Source organism: Oxyura jamaicensis, chromosome 7 (assembly GCF_011077185.1).
Source record: "Oxyura jamaicensis isolate SHBP4307 breed ruddy duck chromosome 7, BPBGC_Ojam_1.0, whole genome shotgun sequence".
In the NCBI taxonomy this organism is placed as follows: domain Eukaryota; kingdom Metazoa; phylum Chordata; class Aves; order Anseriformes; family Anatidae; genus Oxyura; species Oxyura jamaicensis.
Window position 1 is genome coordinate 8,688,076 of NC_048899.1, and position 18,229 is coordinate 8,706,304.

General features: G+C 43.5%; 1 protein-coding gene across 7 annotated transcripts in view; it reads right to left on the reverse strand.

Annotated features, from left to right (window-relative positions):
* The window catches only part of FN1 (fibronectin 1), a 53,518-nt gene that overhangs the window by 25,397 nt on the left and 9,892 nt on the right, over positions 1-18,229 (reverse strand). For all 7 annotated transcript variants that reach the window (XM_035331923.1, XM_035331927.1, XM_035331926.1 and 4 more), the window contains exons 9-21: positions 17,685-17,861; positions 16,715-16,867; positions 14,740-14,868; positions 12,966-13,109; positions 10,777-10,898; positions 9,245-9,422; positions 8,918-9,094; positions 7,878-8,006; positions 7,675-7,764; positions 6,908-7,102; positions 5,204-5,476; positions 1,635-1,901; positions 17-111 (exon numbers count right to left, since the gene is read on the reverse strand). In XM_035331923.1, coding sequence (XP_035187814.1) covers positions 17-111; positions 1,635-1,901; positions 5,204-5,476; positions 6,908-7,102; positions 7,675-7,764; positions 7,878-8,006; positions 8,918-9,094; positions 9,245-9,422; positions 10,777-10,898; positions 12,966-13,109; positions 14,740-14,868; positions 16,715-16,867; positions 17,685-17,861 — 2,129 coding nt within the window. The remainder of the gene's footprint in view (positions 1-16; positions 112-1,634; positions 1,902-5,203; positions 5,477-6,907; positions 7,103-7,674; positions 7,765-7,877; positions 8,007-8,917; positions 9,095-9,244; positions 9,423-10,776; positions 10,899-12,965; positions 13,110-14,739; positions 14,869-16,714; positions 16,868-17,684; positions 17,862-18,229) is intronic.

Below are 18,229 nucleotides of genomic sequence, written 5' to 3' on the forward strand. Positions count from 1 at the left end.
TTTTGTTTTCTCCTACCTTGAAACCAATCCTTGGGGCAGGTGTCCAGGTGATGACAATAGAAGTCTCAGTCACTTCTGTGTTGAAAGGAGGAACAGAGCCAACAGGCTGATCTGTGAAGTGAATTAACAGATTAGCTGCTGTGCTGGTGATGAACAGTTGGAAAACACAACCTAGGGCAGTCCAAATAGCCAGAGCTATGTAGTAAGATGCTAAGCTGTATTAGTTTTGAAAAGCAAAAAGACAGATGGACCTCTGTCTGCTGCAGTATGCAAGTGGTCTAGTCATGGTCAGTGTTTTTGTTGTTCCTGAGGAAAACCAAAATATTGGGCCAGGCCTCCGAACTCCTCTATCCATCCAACCCCAAGAATTTGGCAAATACTGTTTTTGGCATGATATCTAAAGTGTTCCTCTGAAAGCAAGTTTTTCCTTCACCCACCATATGCCATTCAAACAGCAGAACACTACACCCTTGTTTCTCATCCAGCTGTCCCAAGTAGGACCGTCTCATCCCTCACATCTTCAGCTCTTCTGAAGTCAGAGTGAAAGAGAGCTCAAAGTCAATCTGAGGAATCTGTGGTCTCATTGATATCCGTGACGAGTACCACACGGAAGCCAAGACTTTTGTGTATCCCAGAATCAGTCTAAATAACTCCACTACACTTAATCTGAATTGACCTCATTAATACTGAAGAGATTGTTTATTCATTGATAGTCTCAAACTGGAGCAGTTTCATTCAGATCAGCCAGAATTTGAAGACAACATCCATTTGAAGATATCCAATCATATCCTAATTGAGAAATATTTATAGATAAGACTGTCTCCGTCAGCAAAAAGCACCTCGCCAAGGTCAACAGTGTTACTGTGGTGATTAATTTAAACCCTTATTTTAACTTCACATTGTTGTAAAATAAACCACATTCCCTTTTGAAAAGAGGATGTGGTTCTGGGCTTGGAGGGCTTTGAGTTTTGTCAGTTTATATGACTGCATCTTTATTTAAAAAGGAAGTCTACTTGCTCTTTCTAGACACCCACGTGGTTTTCTGTAGAACTGCTTTTACTCTCAAGATTTGCTCAGTATTTCTTCCATGGAAGCTCCACAACTATAAGTGACTGAGATCTTAAAAAAAAAACAACAATAGTGTAGAATGTAATCTTCGTGTTAGTTTCTGTAGCTGCTGTTGCATTGCCTTAGACAACATAGTTGGGCTTGAGAAATGACTGCCTTCAGCTTTATACAAATAACAGATTAATTATTCCTAACCCATTTTAAGGGAACTGTTTGCTTTCCTTGATTTGCCATGCCAAAACCAAACGACTGGCAAGACCACATAAAATTATGTGTCTTTGTCATTCAGTTAACCAAAAATGGAGGTACCGGCAATGTTTCTACTTTTGTTTTTAGTCATCAAAAAGCTGAAATACATTTTACTGAAAGCTTTTTGATGCAAATAATTCTTTTACTGCCAAGAAGTTCAGAAAGAAGAACGAATGTTTCCCAAGCAGTTCTGCTGGATTGCCACTTCAAAAGGGTTCTTCTGTAAACCGGTTCACAATAGCCACTTTCAGCACAAGCCTACAGTTCTGAGGAAGGGCCAGGGCACTAGGGAAGAGAAATGTGCCTGCTGTACTTACAAGTCGTGAAGACTCCAGTCTCCCTTGCGCTTTGCAAGTCTTCTTTAACTGCCACGAGGTACACTGTGTACTCAGTGCCAGGCTGCAGGTTCCTGAGAAGGTACTTAGTGGCAGAAGGTCCCACGTTGTAGGTCCGTGGCTGGCCTCCTCTTGTGGGACCTGCAGTCAGCCGGTATCCCGTGATCACAGCACGGGGCCGCGTCCACAACACTAGCACCGAGTGCTCCGTGGTATTGAGGAATCTCAGGTTGGTCGGGGCATCGAGTTCTGGAATAAAAAAAAAAAAGAAAAAGCATAAAATGCATCATATTTTGGTTCAGCCCCATCTCATCCTGTATTCCAAAGCACATCCTCTACCTTGCATAAAAACATGGGTGTAAAGTGAGGCTGTTGTGACCGTATTTTAGGGCATTAGCATAACAGCAAGAAAGAGGGAAGGTGGGGGCCAGCAGGGAGCTGGAAATAGAAAAATAGCCGCATCCATGTCTCAGTGCCACCCATGAATATGCACCGATCCTGGTTTTGGGCTCCAACCAAAGAAAATAAAGACTCCGTGCCACACAGATGTGCCATATGTGCCATCCCACGGGGCAGCCAGGCTCACAGCAGAGGCAAGACAGATGAACCCAACAGCTCTAAGGAATTGCCATAGTTTCTCATGAATGCTGAACTTTTTTTTTTTTTTTTTAAATCAGCTCAGTTTAGACTTGCCAGCATTAGCAAGACTGGAAACCTAACTTTAGCCCCTTTTCATCTGAAAGGATAAATGTTTTTGAACCTTTGCCCAGTCCTCCTCCCTGCCCCCCTCAAAATCCCTTCCCAAAACAAAACACCCCCCTGCCTTATCCTTTTAATGACAAAATAACGAACAGTCAGCAGCTTTCTGGAGAAAACCAGCCTAGAGCTACTTAAAAATAACCACACTGGAACTGACCATCCAACAATCCTAAGCATGCTCATTTCTCCCATGGGAGTCATGCAACAGCTCTTATCAGGCTTCCTCCACATTTTATTGCTACCTCTGGGAAGCTGCTGAAACCGTTCACCCAGGAAACTACACAAACAAGGGCCTGAAGTGACACAGCTTCTGAAGTGCCGCACTCAAGTCCCCAGCGAGTGGCAGAGATGTCACTGCTTTCAGCATAGGAGCTCTTGGGACAGGATGAGGCTCAGACAGGGAACGACACTTGAGCAATTCCATCCCACAGCAGGCAGCATAGCGCTGGCTGCAGCAGAGTTGCATGTCTACATGGCAAGCTTCCCCACCTTCTGCAGTCGCCAGTCACATGTTGAAAATAAGACCGTTGAGGAGAGGTTCCATCAGTGCTCTTTTTTTGATGGCAAATGCCTTCCCCAGCCCAGCAAACAACATTTTTGTGATAAAATTAATGTTTTCGTCACCCTCCCAGTGATTCAAAGCAGCAGTTGCTGCCCTTTTCCCCCCCCTCTACCTGCTTGTTTTCTCCTTTTTTGAAGGGGGAGGGAAAAGGAAGCAAGGCCTTCCTTCTTCCATCCCTTCTGAAGATGACAAAAATATTTCAAAGAGACAAAGAATGAGTGTGGCCCTCCCTAGGCCCCTCTCCAACCAGCAAGCTGAGGGTACGCTCTCTCTCTTCTTGGTACTTAGGTCTGTGTTAAGTTCCATCTGACAAAGATTGCATCTTTATCCATTCGTAGTCTACAGTCAGTTCCTTTCTGCACAACTTAATTTGACAGCTCTATTAGGCTTTTATCACTTCCTCTCCCCACACTGAAGAAAAAAGGGGACGATACAAAGCCACACACACACTTGGAGTTTGTTTGTAGATTGCTCTTTAACGGAAGGCCAAGAAGAGAATCACATTTACACCGTGGGAAGAGACTTCTGCTGTGGGGTTTTCCTTGGGAACTCTGAATGATTTCTGTTTCCCAGGACTTTCGATTACAGGATGCAATTTATGTGAATACTTTCTGAAATGTGGTTTAGGCAGAGCAGTTAAGCAGATGATCATAGCCTATGGAAAAGATTCTAGACATTTGTTACTAGCCCTGCGCTCTCTGAATCAAGTGTCTGTGCTCTGATGTACATCTCTGTGATTTTGAGATGGGCTCTACACCTATCCAAGGCTCCTGAAAACAACCACAAAACACTCACAGATCTGAGAACTGAGCCCTTTTTCTGCATGCTTCTGAAGATGCTCAGCTTCCTAAGCTGCATCCTTGCTATTGAAAGACTCATGTGAAATAGGAGAGGGCATTCACACCACCTGTGTCACACTACAGCCAGGCATGCACCCATGGCGAAAGACAAACATAGGGATCTTATTTCCCCTGCATAGTCAAGGGAGAAGCACTATTCATGGTTCCTAACTTTATGGCTATAAGTAACTATTTCTCAAACAGCAGGACTATATTCAGATAACCCCATTTCCTTTCCTTCCTTCTCATCTTTATAGGAATTGGGCTGGATTCTCAAACGATGCTTTTATTTACTAGGAAGTGTAAGAACAGCAGATGTCCATAGCTGGATTTAGATTGTCTCCCCCATCCCACCTGGGGAGAATGAGCAAGTGGCTGCATGGTGCTTACCTACCTGCAGGGTTAAACCACAACGTGGTCCTTTGAATAATGTAACCCGGGTGAAGAACACCACAACACCTTGTCACCCTCCTACTGCCCAATAAACAGGATCTGTTTAAACCAGGGCCCAGGTTCTGCCTGATCTGCTTCTCTTGGATCAAGAGCAGAGATAACCAACCAGAACCATGCTCAACTCTTCCTCTTCCCTCTGAAAACCTGCATCTTGCCCACCCACTGCTCTTCTCTTTTATGTGCTTCTGCAAAGCAGAGAGCAACACTGTGCTTCACTTCTCACCTTGCCTCACACTGGTAAGGTGAGGTACTGCCACTAGATCACTAGCAACAAGGTTCTGAGAGATCCTGCATGCCCCTTCCCAAAAAATACACGCTCCCTGTGACACTGTCAGTCTGCTGAGATCCTTGCAAAACAGTTTCACGGGTTTTACTGGGACAGCAAAATTTCTGGGGTGAGACAGGCTGTGGAAAGCCAGGCCTGACCTGGTGAAGCTTAAATGCAGTCCTTTTAAACGACAAGACCTGCCCCTACGTGCACATGCAGAACTCCTACCAAGTGCAGGAGCCAAACAGGTATGTGGCTGTCAGAAAGGAGATAGGGATTTTCAAAGCAGTCTCAGCAAGGCTCTTAAGTCATGCTGAAATCTGCCCTAAGGCATCCTCAAAAAAAAATCACAGGCTGTGATCTGCACAGTAAAAGAACTGCAGGGCCCATCAATTCTCAGCCAGTAATAAAGAAGCTGAATTCCAGCCATACAAAATTGTTTTCAAGTGCCATGAGAGTTAAACTCCCATTGGAAAGCCCTGGAGGAGGATAAATCTGCTGAAGAGATCATTGTTTGACTGAATGAATTCCCAGCCCTGTCATCCTAGTTATGGGATACCTCCCGGGCTATAACTGGTGCACTTTAAGCGCTCTGTTTATATATTTCTCTAAGCGACAGAGGAATAAGCACTTCAAAAGGTTGAGAAAAGCATGAAGGGAAGACACTTACTGGTGGTTTGCTCTCCAGTCAAAGGTTTGCTCTCCCTGCCATGGCTCACGGCAAAGATCTTAAAGAGATACGTTGTTCCTGGGATCAGGTCAACAACTTCAGCAAAAGAGCTTCTGGTAATGGGCAGCCTCTGGCCGTGCTGGCCAGGGCGATTGACGGGGATTGCTTCCACCCGATAGCCAGACACTTGGCTCTGTGGTGGCGTCCACATGATGGTGACCTTGACATCAGAAACCTCCACGAACTGCAGATCTCGGGGTGAAGGAACTTCATCTGAAAGCAGGGAGACAAAACAGCATTAGAGGGAATCCTTAGCAACTGATACAAGCTATAGCTTTACATGGAAGAAAAAAAATATATCTAATTTTGATTCAACAATGAATAGCCCAAGAATATTTACCAAATAAATATCATAACCTTACCTTAAATACACATACACAAAATCCAAGGCAATATTCAAGCAGATTATAATTCAAAGTATAACTACATAGCTTTAACTATTTTATGATTTCAGTCAAAATATCTTGCCATCACCAAACAAGAACAAAAAAGCAATGTAATATGGTACAGAATACCAAGTATATGCAGAATCAAAAGCTTGAAAAACAAGAGTCCAACGACAAAAAATTCAAACCCAAGAGTTGGGGTTGAAGAACCTCCTTTTAAAATTAGAAGGGAGGGTTTTGAAAATCCATGGGATGTTCTGAACGTCTATAATTAACTTAAAATCCATCTTTTATAATTAAACAAATACAGGGGCTGATCTGGCCTTACTGAAGTCAAGGACAAAATCCACTTCCCTTTGTGTTGGCCCAAAGTACTGCACCCTATGTTCAAACTAAGTTTCTTCAGATTAGGAGTGATACTGCCCTAAGGTTAACCAACACACATTTTTAGAAGGTATACATGCCAAACCATAAAATCATTGAGCTGAGTTCATTCCTGGTAAATTCCCATTTGCAAACACATATGCTTGCAACTTGCAGGACCATCAAATTCCATTGCCACCACATCAGATCCCAATTTTTTTCCCCACCGTCCTTTCTTTTGGTTTGGCTATCCAGCCCAATTGCCTACTTAAAGAACCCTGAAAACAGTATTTTTTTTTTTTTTTTTTTTTTTTAAGTGTGGGTGCCTCAATTTCCATCATATGGTATTATTTTGGCACATCAATCAATGTGAGCAGTGCCCCACCTCTGCTGACTGCAATGGAAAATAGCTTAGGACTGGAAGGGAGATGGAGAAGTCAGGTGAACTATTTAGATGTGTGTTGTGGTATCCGAGTACATAACCTTAAACATCTGCAGGCCAAGCACAGGCAAAATAATTTACCAGACTCCTAAGATCTCTTAGCAGAATCCCCTTAAGACAACTTAAGAAACTCTGATCTCTCTTTTCCATAGACACGATACAAGCCTAACCTTTTGGCCTCCTGCAGTCTGATCCCTTGGAATTATAGCCCTATTAACGCAGAGTAGTGGTTTGACTGTGCCAATTCATACGTATGACTTTACCATAGAACTTCAGTATCCGTGACACAATTTAAAAAAAGCACAAAACAATGAAAAGACGGAATTAAAAGTCCATTTAGGTATTCAGCAGCATTACGCATTTAGTTGGAGCAACGGGAATTCACATTGTCACTTGGGTCTAGGTACTGAAAGAGAATTCAGTGCCTGATCTACAGCACATGCTGGCCATTACCTGTGCGTGGGACGCCTGTGGTTTCCTGTTGGATGAAGACAGGAGTACTCTCCTGATTTTCTTCCACTGCGTAGATGCTGATGTTGTACTGAACACCCGGCATCAAGTCACTGAGTGTGACAGAGGTAGCAGTGTCAGGCAGGTTAAGCTCCGTGCTGCTGCCTTCCACAGAGGGTGTGTAGATAATTCTGTAGCCTAAAGCAAGAGAAGTATATCTATATATACAGTCCTCAGGTGCAATGAGTAAGCCAACACAAGGAACGCTAGAAATGAGAACTAAACATGTTTTCCCATTGAGGTTTCATAAAGACAGTCCAAACTTCAGCAGCACCCATGGCTTGCTTTTGCTGAGGTCCCACCTGCAGGTCACACGTTCATAATGACTTACACTACATAATCTGACCTGCATCAGAATATTTCTGAACTTTGACATGTTGATTTAAGACCCACACCATCCTCATGTTTGTTATGGCAAGGTCTGGATAACAGGTACCAAGAGGTCACAAGGCTTGATTTTATTTAACACAAATCCAGGAGGAATTATGTTGCACGCAGCCTCCTGGATTGCCTGATCCGAACAGTGAGACCCCTTCAGCTGTACATGCAGCAACCAAAGCTGAACTGCCCATGGGTTTTCCAGCTCATCTCTGCGACTGGGCAGCATTATGCACTCACCCACCGTCCCAGACTTATACTTCATTTTCCTTTCTACATAGGTGTCAGATTCTATCAGTAGTGAGAAATAGATGTGCTCCAATTAGGCAAACCTGTGATTGGAGCCTGTGGTCTACTCCAGCTAATGACAATTGATGTGTCATCTACACTTTCCACGGTGTGATCAGGAGGTGCATCAGGAGCTGTTTAAGAGAATAACAGAGGAGGACAGAAAACGTGAGGATGAGAGGTAACAAAAATTTTCTGGGCAAACAAAAATGGCTTTAAAAATGCAGCAACACCCAGCCACACATACCTGTAGTCTGTGAAGTAGACAGGATCAGATTCTGTTCTCCTTCTTCAGAGATTTGATAGACATTAACAATATACTTGCGACCGGGAAGCAAGTCAGGGATGTTGACAGAAGTGGCTGTACTTGGGAGATCTACGGAAGGCAAGAAATGAAAGATTGCCTTAGCAGTTCTACCTTGTCACCTTCTCACCAAATGAAATAATTGAGACCTCTGTTCTAATTTGGGCTGAGTCAATCCTCCTGCAATGAAACACTTGTTCTGCACTGTGGTCTTAGTCCACACCCAAAGAGTTACGAGGAGTTGGGACAGGTCTCTACCCTCAAGAAGCAGGCAACACCTAGGACTGCGAGGCTGGATGTGCGATGAGGCAGGGCAACTCAAACAGTATCCCCCTGCACGCTGCTGGCCTTTAGTCATCTCAGCCAACTGTGAACTCATTTCATATCCTAACTGCTGCGTTTTCAATACGGAAATATATGGAAGAATTTTCACATGAAGAAATTATGTGGAAAGACTGACTCATGAGGAGATGAATGACATTATGAGCCGATAAACTTCTCCCACCACCCCTTCCCCCAGATGTCCACCTACATGCCAGATGTAGGAAATTCCCTTAAGATGATTGGCTTTATTCTGGCCAGTAAGGAGCTGCTTCTTGGGGAAACTGGGAATTGCCTAAACTTTGCCTGAAAAGCCTCTGCCTGTAGACAGACAAGCTCAAACTGCTTCACAACAGAGCTCAGCTGTCTGGAGTGTGCAGACAAGAAGGCTGCCAGCACTGTCACCACCTTTAGCGAAAGCTACTTCTGCTCATGCATCCAAGCCTGTGAGTTCAGGGGGCAACAGCTGAGGGAGAATTATTAGCTCAGAGGAGAACTATGTGAGACTGTAATCTCTGCTAGTCCTCCACTGTCAGATCTTAATCAAATCATACTGAAACACAGCAAGATCCTCACTATTTACACCAGCTATACCGATTGTCACAGAAAACAGTGATGTAGTTAATGATGCTTGGGTCTAGTAGACTCAAATACTGTCTCACCAAGATACTGTGGCTCATCTCCCTCCTCGCTCAGCTCATACTCAACGCGGAATCCAGAAACTGTATCAGAAGCAGAAACCCAGGAGACAACAAAGCTGCTGGCTGTGATTTCAGTGACTGACTCGGAAGTAGCAACCATAGGAGGAAGAAGAGTTGTCTCTCCTGAAACAGTGTTGCCTAAAAAGGAAATAAAGGTTTAATTAACCATTGTTACTTAGGTGTTAACCAGGATGCAGGAAACCTCTTCGAGAAAAGCCTTTGGGCAAACTAGCACAGAGGGAGAGTAGGTTTCTCTGGATGCCACTCCTGTCCCACTGCTCAACTTACTTGTCACCGCTGTGGTACTAGTTGTGGTAAAATCAAAGCGCGTGACTTCCTTGGGGCCATGCTGCTGAACACTGATGAGCTGTCCTTCATAAATCACACCAGGCTTCAGGCCTGAGATGGTGTAGGAGTTTAGGTGACCAGGGATGGTGGCTTCCTTCCAGTGCTTTCCAGAGTTTTTCTGCAGGAACAAGGACACCCATATAGCAAGAAACTCCATGGTCTGCACAAGCAGGCTGATCCAGTGAGCTAACCTGCTGCATAGTTAGCAAGCACTGTGATATTCAAACTTAAGTATGACTCAAATGGCTAATGAAAAAAGTCAAGTGAAAATATGCCAGGAAGCAGGGCTAATAACTTCTTGGGTGATTAGGTTTTACTGGGGTAAATTGTACAAACAAACTAGCTTGAACTTGCTCCTTTACCAAGAACATTTGTAATATATACACTGAAGTCATTCCTTATCAAAAATGCAGTAAGGCATGAAGGAATAGCTGGAAAATGCACATTTGAGAACTGCTCACAACAGCACTCCAAGCCATCATCTGAAGACAATATACAGAGAAAGTTTGTCCCTCTACCCTGTGTTTGAACTCTATCGGAAGCTTTAAAATAATGCTCCATCCTCTGAGGTTTGTACTCCAGTGCTTTAAAGTCCATTTCTTTAAAGTCCATTTCATTCAGGCCTCGATCCAAGATACACTGAAGTCAGTAAAAAGACTTAAGTGCCTTTAATGGCTTTGGATCAGGGCCTTTATTGTTCTCTTAATCACAGGCAGCATTGAAGTACTAGTGTTCTTAACGATTAAGTGGTCTTTTGTGAAGCTGTGCTCTGGGGAATTGTAACACAACTATCTGCATTGGTTAGAACAATCACTCCTCAGACGTGAATGAGCCAACAAGCAGTGGTTAAAGAGCTCTGGCTCAGACTTCACTGAAGATGGGAGACAGACTGCTTATTTAATCCTTTCCTAGCTGTTTTTATCTTCCTGTCCTACTAGTTTTTACCTCCTATTAATAGCATACGAACTATCACAGTTGTCTCTGGATACACACACGGTACTAAAACAGTATTTCTGAAGGTAGGGAAGCTTTCACAGTTGTTTACATTGCTTAAAGTGAGGAAGGATAAAGTTGTCTGCTTACTGTAGTAGTGCTTTTGTACATATGGAAATTCATGAACACAATGACCAGTAATGTTTGCACATGAAAACAGCAAGTACTTGTACAGCGCAGGTTGTTTTTGATCCTCAGAGTAACAGTTAACCTTGTTGGGACAGTGACAGTGAATTTACCAACTGGAGGTTGCTGAAATCATGTCAGCACTTCTTCCAGACATCCAAAAAAAAAAAAAAAACACAAAATAACGAGTTTTTGAATGAAATAGCAGTTTTCATGAGGATAATATGGATTCTCACTGAAAAGAGAAACTAACAGTGTGGACTCTAGAGGTGAGAGCCTGGAGCTTTAACGAGCTGTGCATTTCTGGAGCTCTGAGTGCATCTACAGGATAAGGTGGCTAATGTGACACTCACCGGTCTCCAGCGCAGGATGTACTTGCTGATGTGTGAAGTTTTGGGAGCATTCCACTGGATAGGATGGGAGTTTGGCTGATTTGTACTCTCTGTAATAATCACCTGAACAGGACCAGTTGCCCCTGGGGGAAAAAAAATACGAAAAATCCCATTCTTAACATATCAGGGATGCTTTTCTTCTGCCTTTGTTGTTGAGTCATCAGAAAGCAAGAAAAGAGCGTACGGCTCACACACTACTTACACACATGGGAAGCAAGTCAGATTGTACTATCCCTAATGCTTCAGTCTCAATAGAAATCTGATGAATTAGAATATATTCTAGGAGGGAGTTAGCATGTGTTGTTTGGGTTAATTTCCTGTGTTATGGAATAGAAAATTGGAACTGCCCAGTATAGGAAAAAGTGTAAAGCAAAGTCATTGTTCAAAGAGAGCTTCTCAGCCACTAACTGCTTTCATAAGTTGTCTTCTGTGATGGGAGCAAGGGGCACAGAAATATGAGAACTGATCTAATCCTATGGTATGGTGAGGCGAAGTTCCTGGTCTGACACCAGCTTTAGCCTGCTAATAGATGCTAGCCTTTTACTGCTTTGCTAGATTTCTTGATCACTTTATTTGAAACTGAATTTTCATGTCTTTGTGGAACACTCCACAGGTAGTGAGGCACATCCACACACAAACCAAACCAGAAGGGTTGGCGAAAAGTTTGAGACACATCAGGTCCACAAACCCATGAAAACACAAGTTCAACATTGCTTAACACTTAAGACTAAATATGTAAACGCAATAAATTGGTAGCTAGATCACACTCAGGTACATTTTCTTCACAAAGCTCTCTAACAGAGAAGGAAGAGTATGATCCAAGGGTTCTCCTTCCAGTCCCTTCCTGCTTTGCTGGGGAGGTTTCACTGAACACACAGCAACATTGTACTCATGTTAATTCTCAGAAAATCCCAGCAAAGAGCCACCTGGAATCTGCAGGAAAGTGCTGCTTTAGCCATTCAACATGTACGCCCCCCCAGCATTTCTATTTATAATTTATTCAGACAACTATGTAACATATATACCTGCTACATATTTAACAGGACTTCTCTAGGCAAACAGAGCTGTGCCCACACACCAAGTTTTGAAGCTTACCTAACCCAAATCTAACGTTTCTGAATGTAGGTTTGGGTTTATTTACACATTTCCAGCCACTCTTGTGTCTATAGAAAGCCCAAATCCCTGGTCTCCAGTCTGGAGACATGCATATTTCACATAGCTCAGGGAGATGTTTGTTTAAGCAGTCTGACAGGAGTCAATGAAGCTCAGCAATCTCCACTAAGAAACTCACGGCGGGATTCAGAGAAGGTCTGCATCCTATTCTAGCCATCCTTAGCTCATTGCCCCCAAAAGAAAGGCAGACCCTAGTTGTACCTGCCAGGTGTCCTACTGCCATGCAGCTGGTAAGCCAGAGACAAGGCAATAGGAAGATAACTATTAAAATCCTTCCTGCTTGAGTTGATCAGGCTCAAATTCCCTTTCTTACCTTACAGGGCACTTAGGGGCCAAACACATCACAGCTACTGAGTGGACAGATGTTTCTTAACCTATCTTAGCATAAAAAGAGAGAATCAACTCAGCATTGAAGCTGCTACATCCAATTCTTATGCAGGGCCTTCATATTTACACAGATGGGTTGGGGAACCAGTGACATGACCATGGTCTCCTCCCAACAGAGAAGGCACGACACAGCATTAATATTTCGTCTTTTTCAGATTGAGACAGTGACAGTTGCAACTTTAAACAGGTAGGTAATTAGACGGGCAGTTAAGGAGTTTCCCCTCTTTTCAGGAACTGACTAACAAACAAAAGTTCAGATATCAAATTTCTTCAGGGCATTTATCAGGGAAAAAGCTTCATTCTTGGTGGATTTTCCTTCTGAAGTGAATGGAAGAGGGGAAGTGAGTGGAAGAGGGTTTAAGTTTTAACCAGCAGAATCTGAAGGTTGCAGATGTGACACTGCTAAGCACCAAGAGGCGATGTAAACCCAAGCTGTTGTGACAGTCCTCTAAGTGAAGCCTGGCCTCAGGAAATCTGTTAACAACCTGGCCCTTTCTATTGTAATCATGACACCCGTTTGTCTGTCAAGAACCGGTGAGGAAAAGGAAGACTGCTTTCCTCATCTCTTACTCAGCAGACAAGTTTCTTACCAGCATAGGCCTGCAGGGGCTGGCAGTGCCACTCTCCAATACCACGACCATAACAATAGCACTGGTATCTGATGCCATGGACGTATTTCTCCCATGAATCTCCGATTTGGTAAAAGGTACGGGTTTCCGAATCCTGGCACTGATCTAAAGGCACAGAAAGAGACAGTTAGCTACCACATCTTACCAGAACTAGTGTGAAAAATCTAAGCCAAACAGAAGAGGAAGTCAGATGAGACTTCTGCACAAAAAAAATATGAAAACATTTCTTTACAAATATTGTTGCATAAAGACCAAGTGGCAGCAAATTGAACCTTCAATCAAGGTTCTTGCTATATCACTGTACATGTTAGATCAGGTGTTAAGGGGTTAATTCAGCTGTGACACACTGCTTAAAACACTGTTAAGCACAGGCTGTCCACCTGGTAAATAAAAGCGGTAAGCACTGGCTGTCCCTGTGAAGTCAATGGGGTGTTTCTTCAAGAAAGGATTCATTTTGCACTGGCTAGTTTGGAGCCCAGTTCTGCTCCAGTCAACTGAGCTCATCTCTCATCCACAGCTAAACCATGTTGCTCTCAAGGAAACCAGTGGCAGAACTCCCACTTGCTTAAGCAGAATTCAGTCATACATAAGTCTGAAGTGACCCATTAATATTCATCAGAATCATTCTAGATTTTACCATTGTATAAACTGAAGAAGGACTGATCAAATCCTGAAATCAGCTTAAGCTCATGTAAATACAGCAGTACCAATGCTTCAGTACACTTTGTAGCCTGACCTACGTCTGCGTTTCTGGCTCAGCGGAAGTTTTCAGTGAGAACTAACATTATGCTGCTTGGGTAAACATGAGCCTTGTTTAGAGCGCCAACAAAATTAAACCAGTTGTGCCTTACAGATAAAGGAAATTTTGCCTCCCCTTCTTTCAAATTAATGACTTTTAGGAGCTTTACAATCCAAGTTCCTCCAGTAAAACTGTACAGTCATTACTGTAAATAAAGCAGAACTTAACCACTAGTACTTTCTAATAGATTTTCTTGGCCATAGCTCAAAGTTCTCCAGATTTAGTAATTGCAAATCAAACAGTTAAGTCTTATCTTCCAGTCTAGGTTCACTAGGCAAACTGGGAGGCAGAAAAGATGAAGTCTCTTAATTCCTGCACAGAGCCATGATGGTTTTAGCTAGCCTCCAGAGTGCTTTTAACACCTATTTTCATTCTGAACTTTCTTTCTGCTGGAATCAAGGCCATCCAAAAAATCAATTTAGTCCAAGGTATGTTAACATATGCTGGTGGCATTCCTCACAGTTCAACAAGGAGACCTAAAGATTTTAGGACAGAGAAAGGAAAGAAGAACTGCACCTAGCATCACTTGCTAGTTGCATCTTGATTCATCAGCACTCGGTCTGAGAGCCCCACCTGCTAGGCCAACAGCTCATGTACCAGACTTTAGCCAATTCAGCCCAGCCTGTGGTTAATATGCCCTGCTACAAGAGCTTAAAGTATATTACATTTTAGGAAATATGGTGCGTTATCAAATTCTTCTGGGGCACATCTGATGACCCAGCCTTACTTCCTTAAAGCTGTGAATGCCCTCTCACTAACCCAGTGTTAGAATTAACAAACAGTTAATTCTACTTTTGCAGTTGTGCAATTCAAGGCAGAAAGTGCCTGAATTTGAGATCTGTGAGCCCAAATTCACACACCAGTTTCACCACACCATAATGAGCTCTTCCACAGCCGTGGTCTGTGTTTGGCAAGAGGAAACAGCTGGTGACTTACCAACAGGATCACATTTCCATCTCCCCCGACCCTGGCCAAAGCACGTGCAGTTCAGCATGTGCCCTTCATCATGACGCTTGTGGAACGTCTGGTTCACATCATAGGTGATACCGTCCACAATGCACTGGTCTGTTTGAGAAAGAGCAGAGATACTTTGTCAGCAAGAGCTCTAAGCACTAAGACAAAATCCTTCTGCTTGGCACGTATTCCCCTCCCCTTGATCAGCTTAAGGAGACTGACCCTGACAAGCTCCATTCATGCAAAATGGAGCCCCTCTGATAACTCAAGATCTTCGCAGATCAGTGCCGCATACACACTGCTGCTCCTGAGTTCATTTATCAGCAGTGTGCAAATAAGTACCACTTGCAGAAAAACGCTCTGTAGGATGCACTCCAAAGTAGTATGCATTCGTCAAGCTACAGGATTGCCTGGTTGCTCCTTATGACAGATTCCACATGTGAAAGAATCTAAGCCAGCACACTATTTTCACTTCTACCTCTCAGAAAGGTCTTGACTGTAAAGCCTCGGTGAGTCCTGTCTGAAATCATTAGAACTGCACTACTCCAAATTCACAAGACACCACAATGAGGTACAAATTTCCTTATGATGTTATTCAGTCAGGTAACACTTCTATTCTTTGTAGTAATTTGAAGGCAGAAGCAGATCTATTCTACATCCAGGATGTTACTGGTACCTACTAACCTACCATTCCCCCAAAACACAGTAACCAGACCCCGTGCTAAGGGGCAGTCTATTAAGTTAAGTGGAGAACCTCATACGTCAACCTGTGATCTAGCCCAGAATTCCTAAAGCCAGACTAATCACAGCAAGGAGCAGAAAGACAAAACAAACGATAAAACCACCCCAGAAGCATGTTGTTTTGTTAAGTGGGACCCAAGAGACCCAAGTTCAGCTCTGGACTCAGTCACAGACCATCTGTCCTTGGGGAAGTGACTCAGTTAATCCCAGGCCTTCATTCCCCATCATATTTTCCCACACCACAAGCATGGCATCAGGATAAACCAAGCAGTGTTCAGACCCTCATGCTAAGGACCTCCTCCAGTTGCTATGTTTTAACAGTTCCACCTAGATAACACGTGCCTTTTGATGGGGGCATGTATCCATGCCCCCATCACCAAGAAAGACCACTTTAGCTCAAGAACTAAACTGCAGAACTGTGTTTGTGGAGAAAGGAGTTTCACAGACCTGAAAGACTTTTAGCAGTGCATTTCTCAGTGTTCTAAAGGAAACACATAAAAAACCCTCCCAAAGCCCTTGAGCGGGCCTTTCTCTATAAATTATATCCCATTTCAGCAGTGGTGTTAGAGTCCTTTCTTGGCTGCTTGACAGCAACCCCCCTGCCTTTTCCAGACATGAAGCCAATGCTGTGAGCTAACTGCAGGATGATCAAATGTCTGTGCTTTTAAGTCTTCTTTTTTTGGTATTGCTTAAGCACTTCTCCACTTGGGCCACTCATCTAAATAAGTAAATAAGAGTAATCTCCGTGCTGTCCTGCCAACTTCTCATATAGATTAGCTCGCAAAGGGATTTGTCTAGCACAGAGGAATTGAAAATTTCACAGCAGAACAGTAAAACAGGATGGTTCTGCATTCAAACTTCAGACTAGTCTGGGGTTTTGTCTGCTCTTGAGAGGCTTCTGCTGAGCTCTCTGTAAAGTCTCAGTGGCGCTGACTGCTAAGTGCAGACAAAAGGAGGTAGGGATACACACTGATCAAGCTAATCAAGGTTTGCCTCTGCTTGCTAGCCTACAAAGGCTGAAATAGTACTTCTCCAGCATGGAAACAAGAGAGGAACTTCACATAGCCCCTCTGATTTCCTTTCCATTCCAAAGGGAAGCTTGGTAATGAAATCCTTGAGTCTAGGCTTGAATTACCAGTGTTGAGAAAGAAAACTAATTTCTTCCACCCTACCGAGGCTTACACTGAAGCAGTGAGATGGACAAGAAGATCAGTACCTCTGAGCTGGGAGTACGCAATGCAAGTCCACTCTCCGCGGCCATTGCCTACACAAGTACATCTCATCATGTGGCCCAAGTCGTGCTGTTTGTCCCACTGGTCTCCAACACGGTACATGACACCATCGTTGGTCGTGCAGATTTCTTCATGGGCTGGGTGAGAAGAAAGCAAGAGGATACTTTATGTGGCTGGAGGTAACAAGATTTTGGCAGGGTGATGATATTTTAAGTGCAGATCACTTGTAGGGGTTCATTCATTTTAGTTTTAATTTGAAAGCCCCTGGAATTAGTTTCTGCACAATGTCCAAAGGGTGCTGTGTGAAAGAATCCGTTCTCGTTACATCCAAGCCTTTATGAACATTGCCATTTCAAGATCTGTGTTCATCAAGCTGGTGAAGGGCTCAGATGCTGCATTGCTATTAATTACAGAAGGTCTTTTGTTCAAAAACTGGTAGTCGCATTCCCTCCCACGTGTCAAAGATCAGAGAGTGCATGGATTGCAGAAACAATATTGATGTTGACTGCCATTTCCAGGGTAACACTGATTTATAAGTGTAGACATACTCCTAACCACAGATAAGGCAAGAGGAAATGATGAGCCATCAGGGAGAAGCTTTGGCAGATGCAAGATAGAAGCTTCCCTGGCTTTAAAGCGGTGTAGTTCAATGCTCCCCAATGGGCCTACACCAGTTTGCACCAGCTGAGAAGCTTGCCTACCACTGGCTTGTAGCAAAGGAGTGACAAAAACAGTGTTCTCTGGCATTGCCTGAGTCTCCACTAGAAGTGATTAATAGGGAAAAAATAGAGGAAAAAAAGGACAAAAAGCTTCAGAAGTTCCTTAAAGCTTTTTGGGCTGGGATGCAGCTCACTGGATCCATCCGTAACTGGCAGCAACAGACAGCTCTTTACTTCCCAGCTCAAAGAGCCACTAACAAGTGCTGCATAATCCCTTTATGGTTCTCGGTCTTACCAGCCATTGGGCAGAAACCAAATTTCTGGTCAGCATCATAGTTCTCAGTGGTTCCACACCACTTCATGTTGTCTCTCCGTCCCTCAGAAGTACAGTCAGTGTAGTTGCGGTTGTTGTACAGGAAGGGGAAGTGGCACAGAGCACCATTGGAATTGCCACCACGAGTCTGGACCAAAACTGTACAAAAGGGAAAAGGAAACAAATGCAAATCAGGCCCGTGCTCCCCCCTACCATGCAGGGAACAGCTTTAAAAACAATCCCCCAGCATTTATTTTTCCATGTGTGTCCTGTATGATACTTAATTAATTCAGATCTGGAAACATAAGCCTTGCACAAGGTCAGTTCTGTTTAAACATTGCTTTGGAAAGAACTGCTTTGAGTCCCATGGACCCAACCATGGGAATTCCTGGGGAATATGGAAAACTAAAGCTCAGTGTGTTTGGGAAGTGGCTTTGCAGACCCTTTGTACCAAAGTCCAGAGAATCAAATAACCTCAGTTCTCAGCATATCTGTATTATCTCACTGAGGTTATTACCCAATTGTGC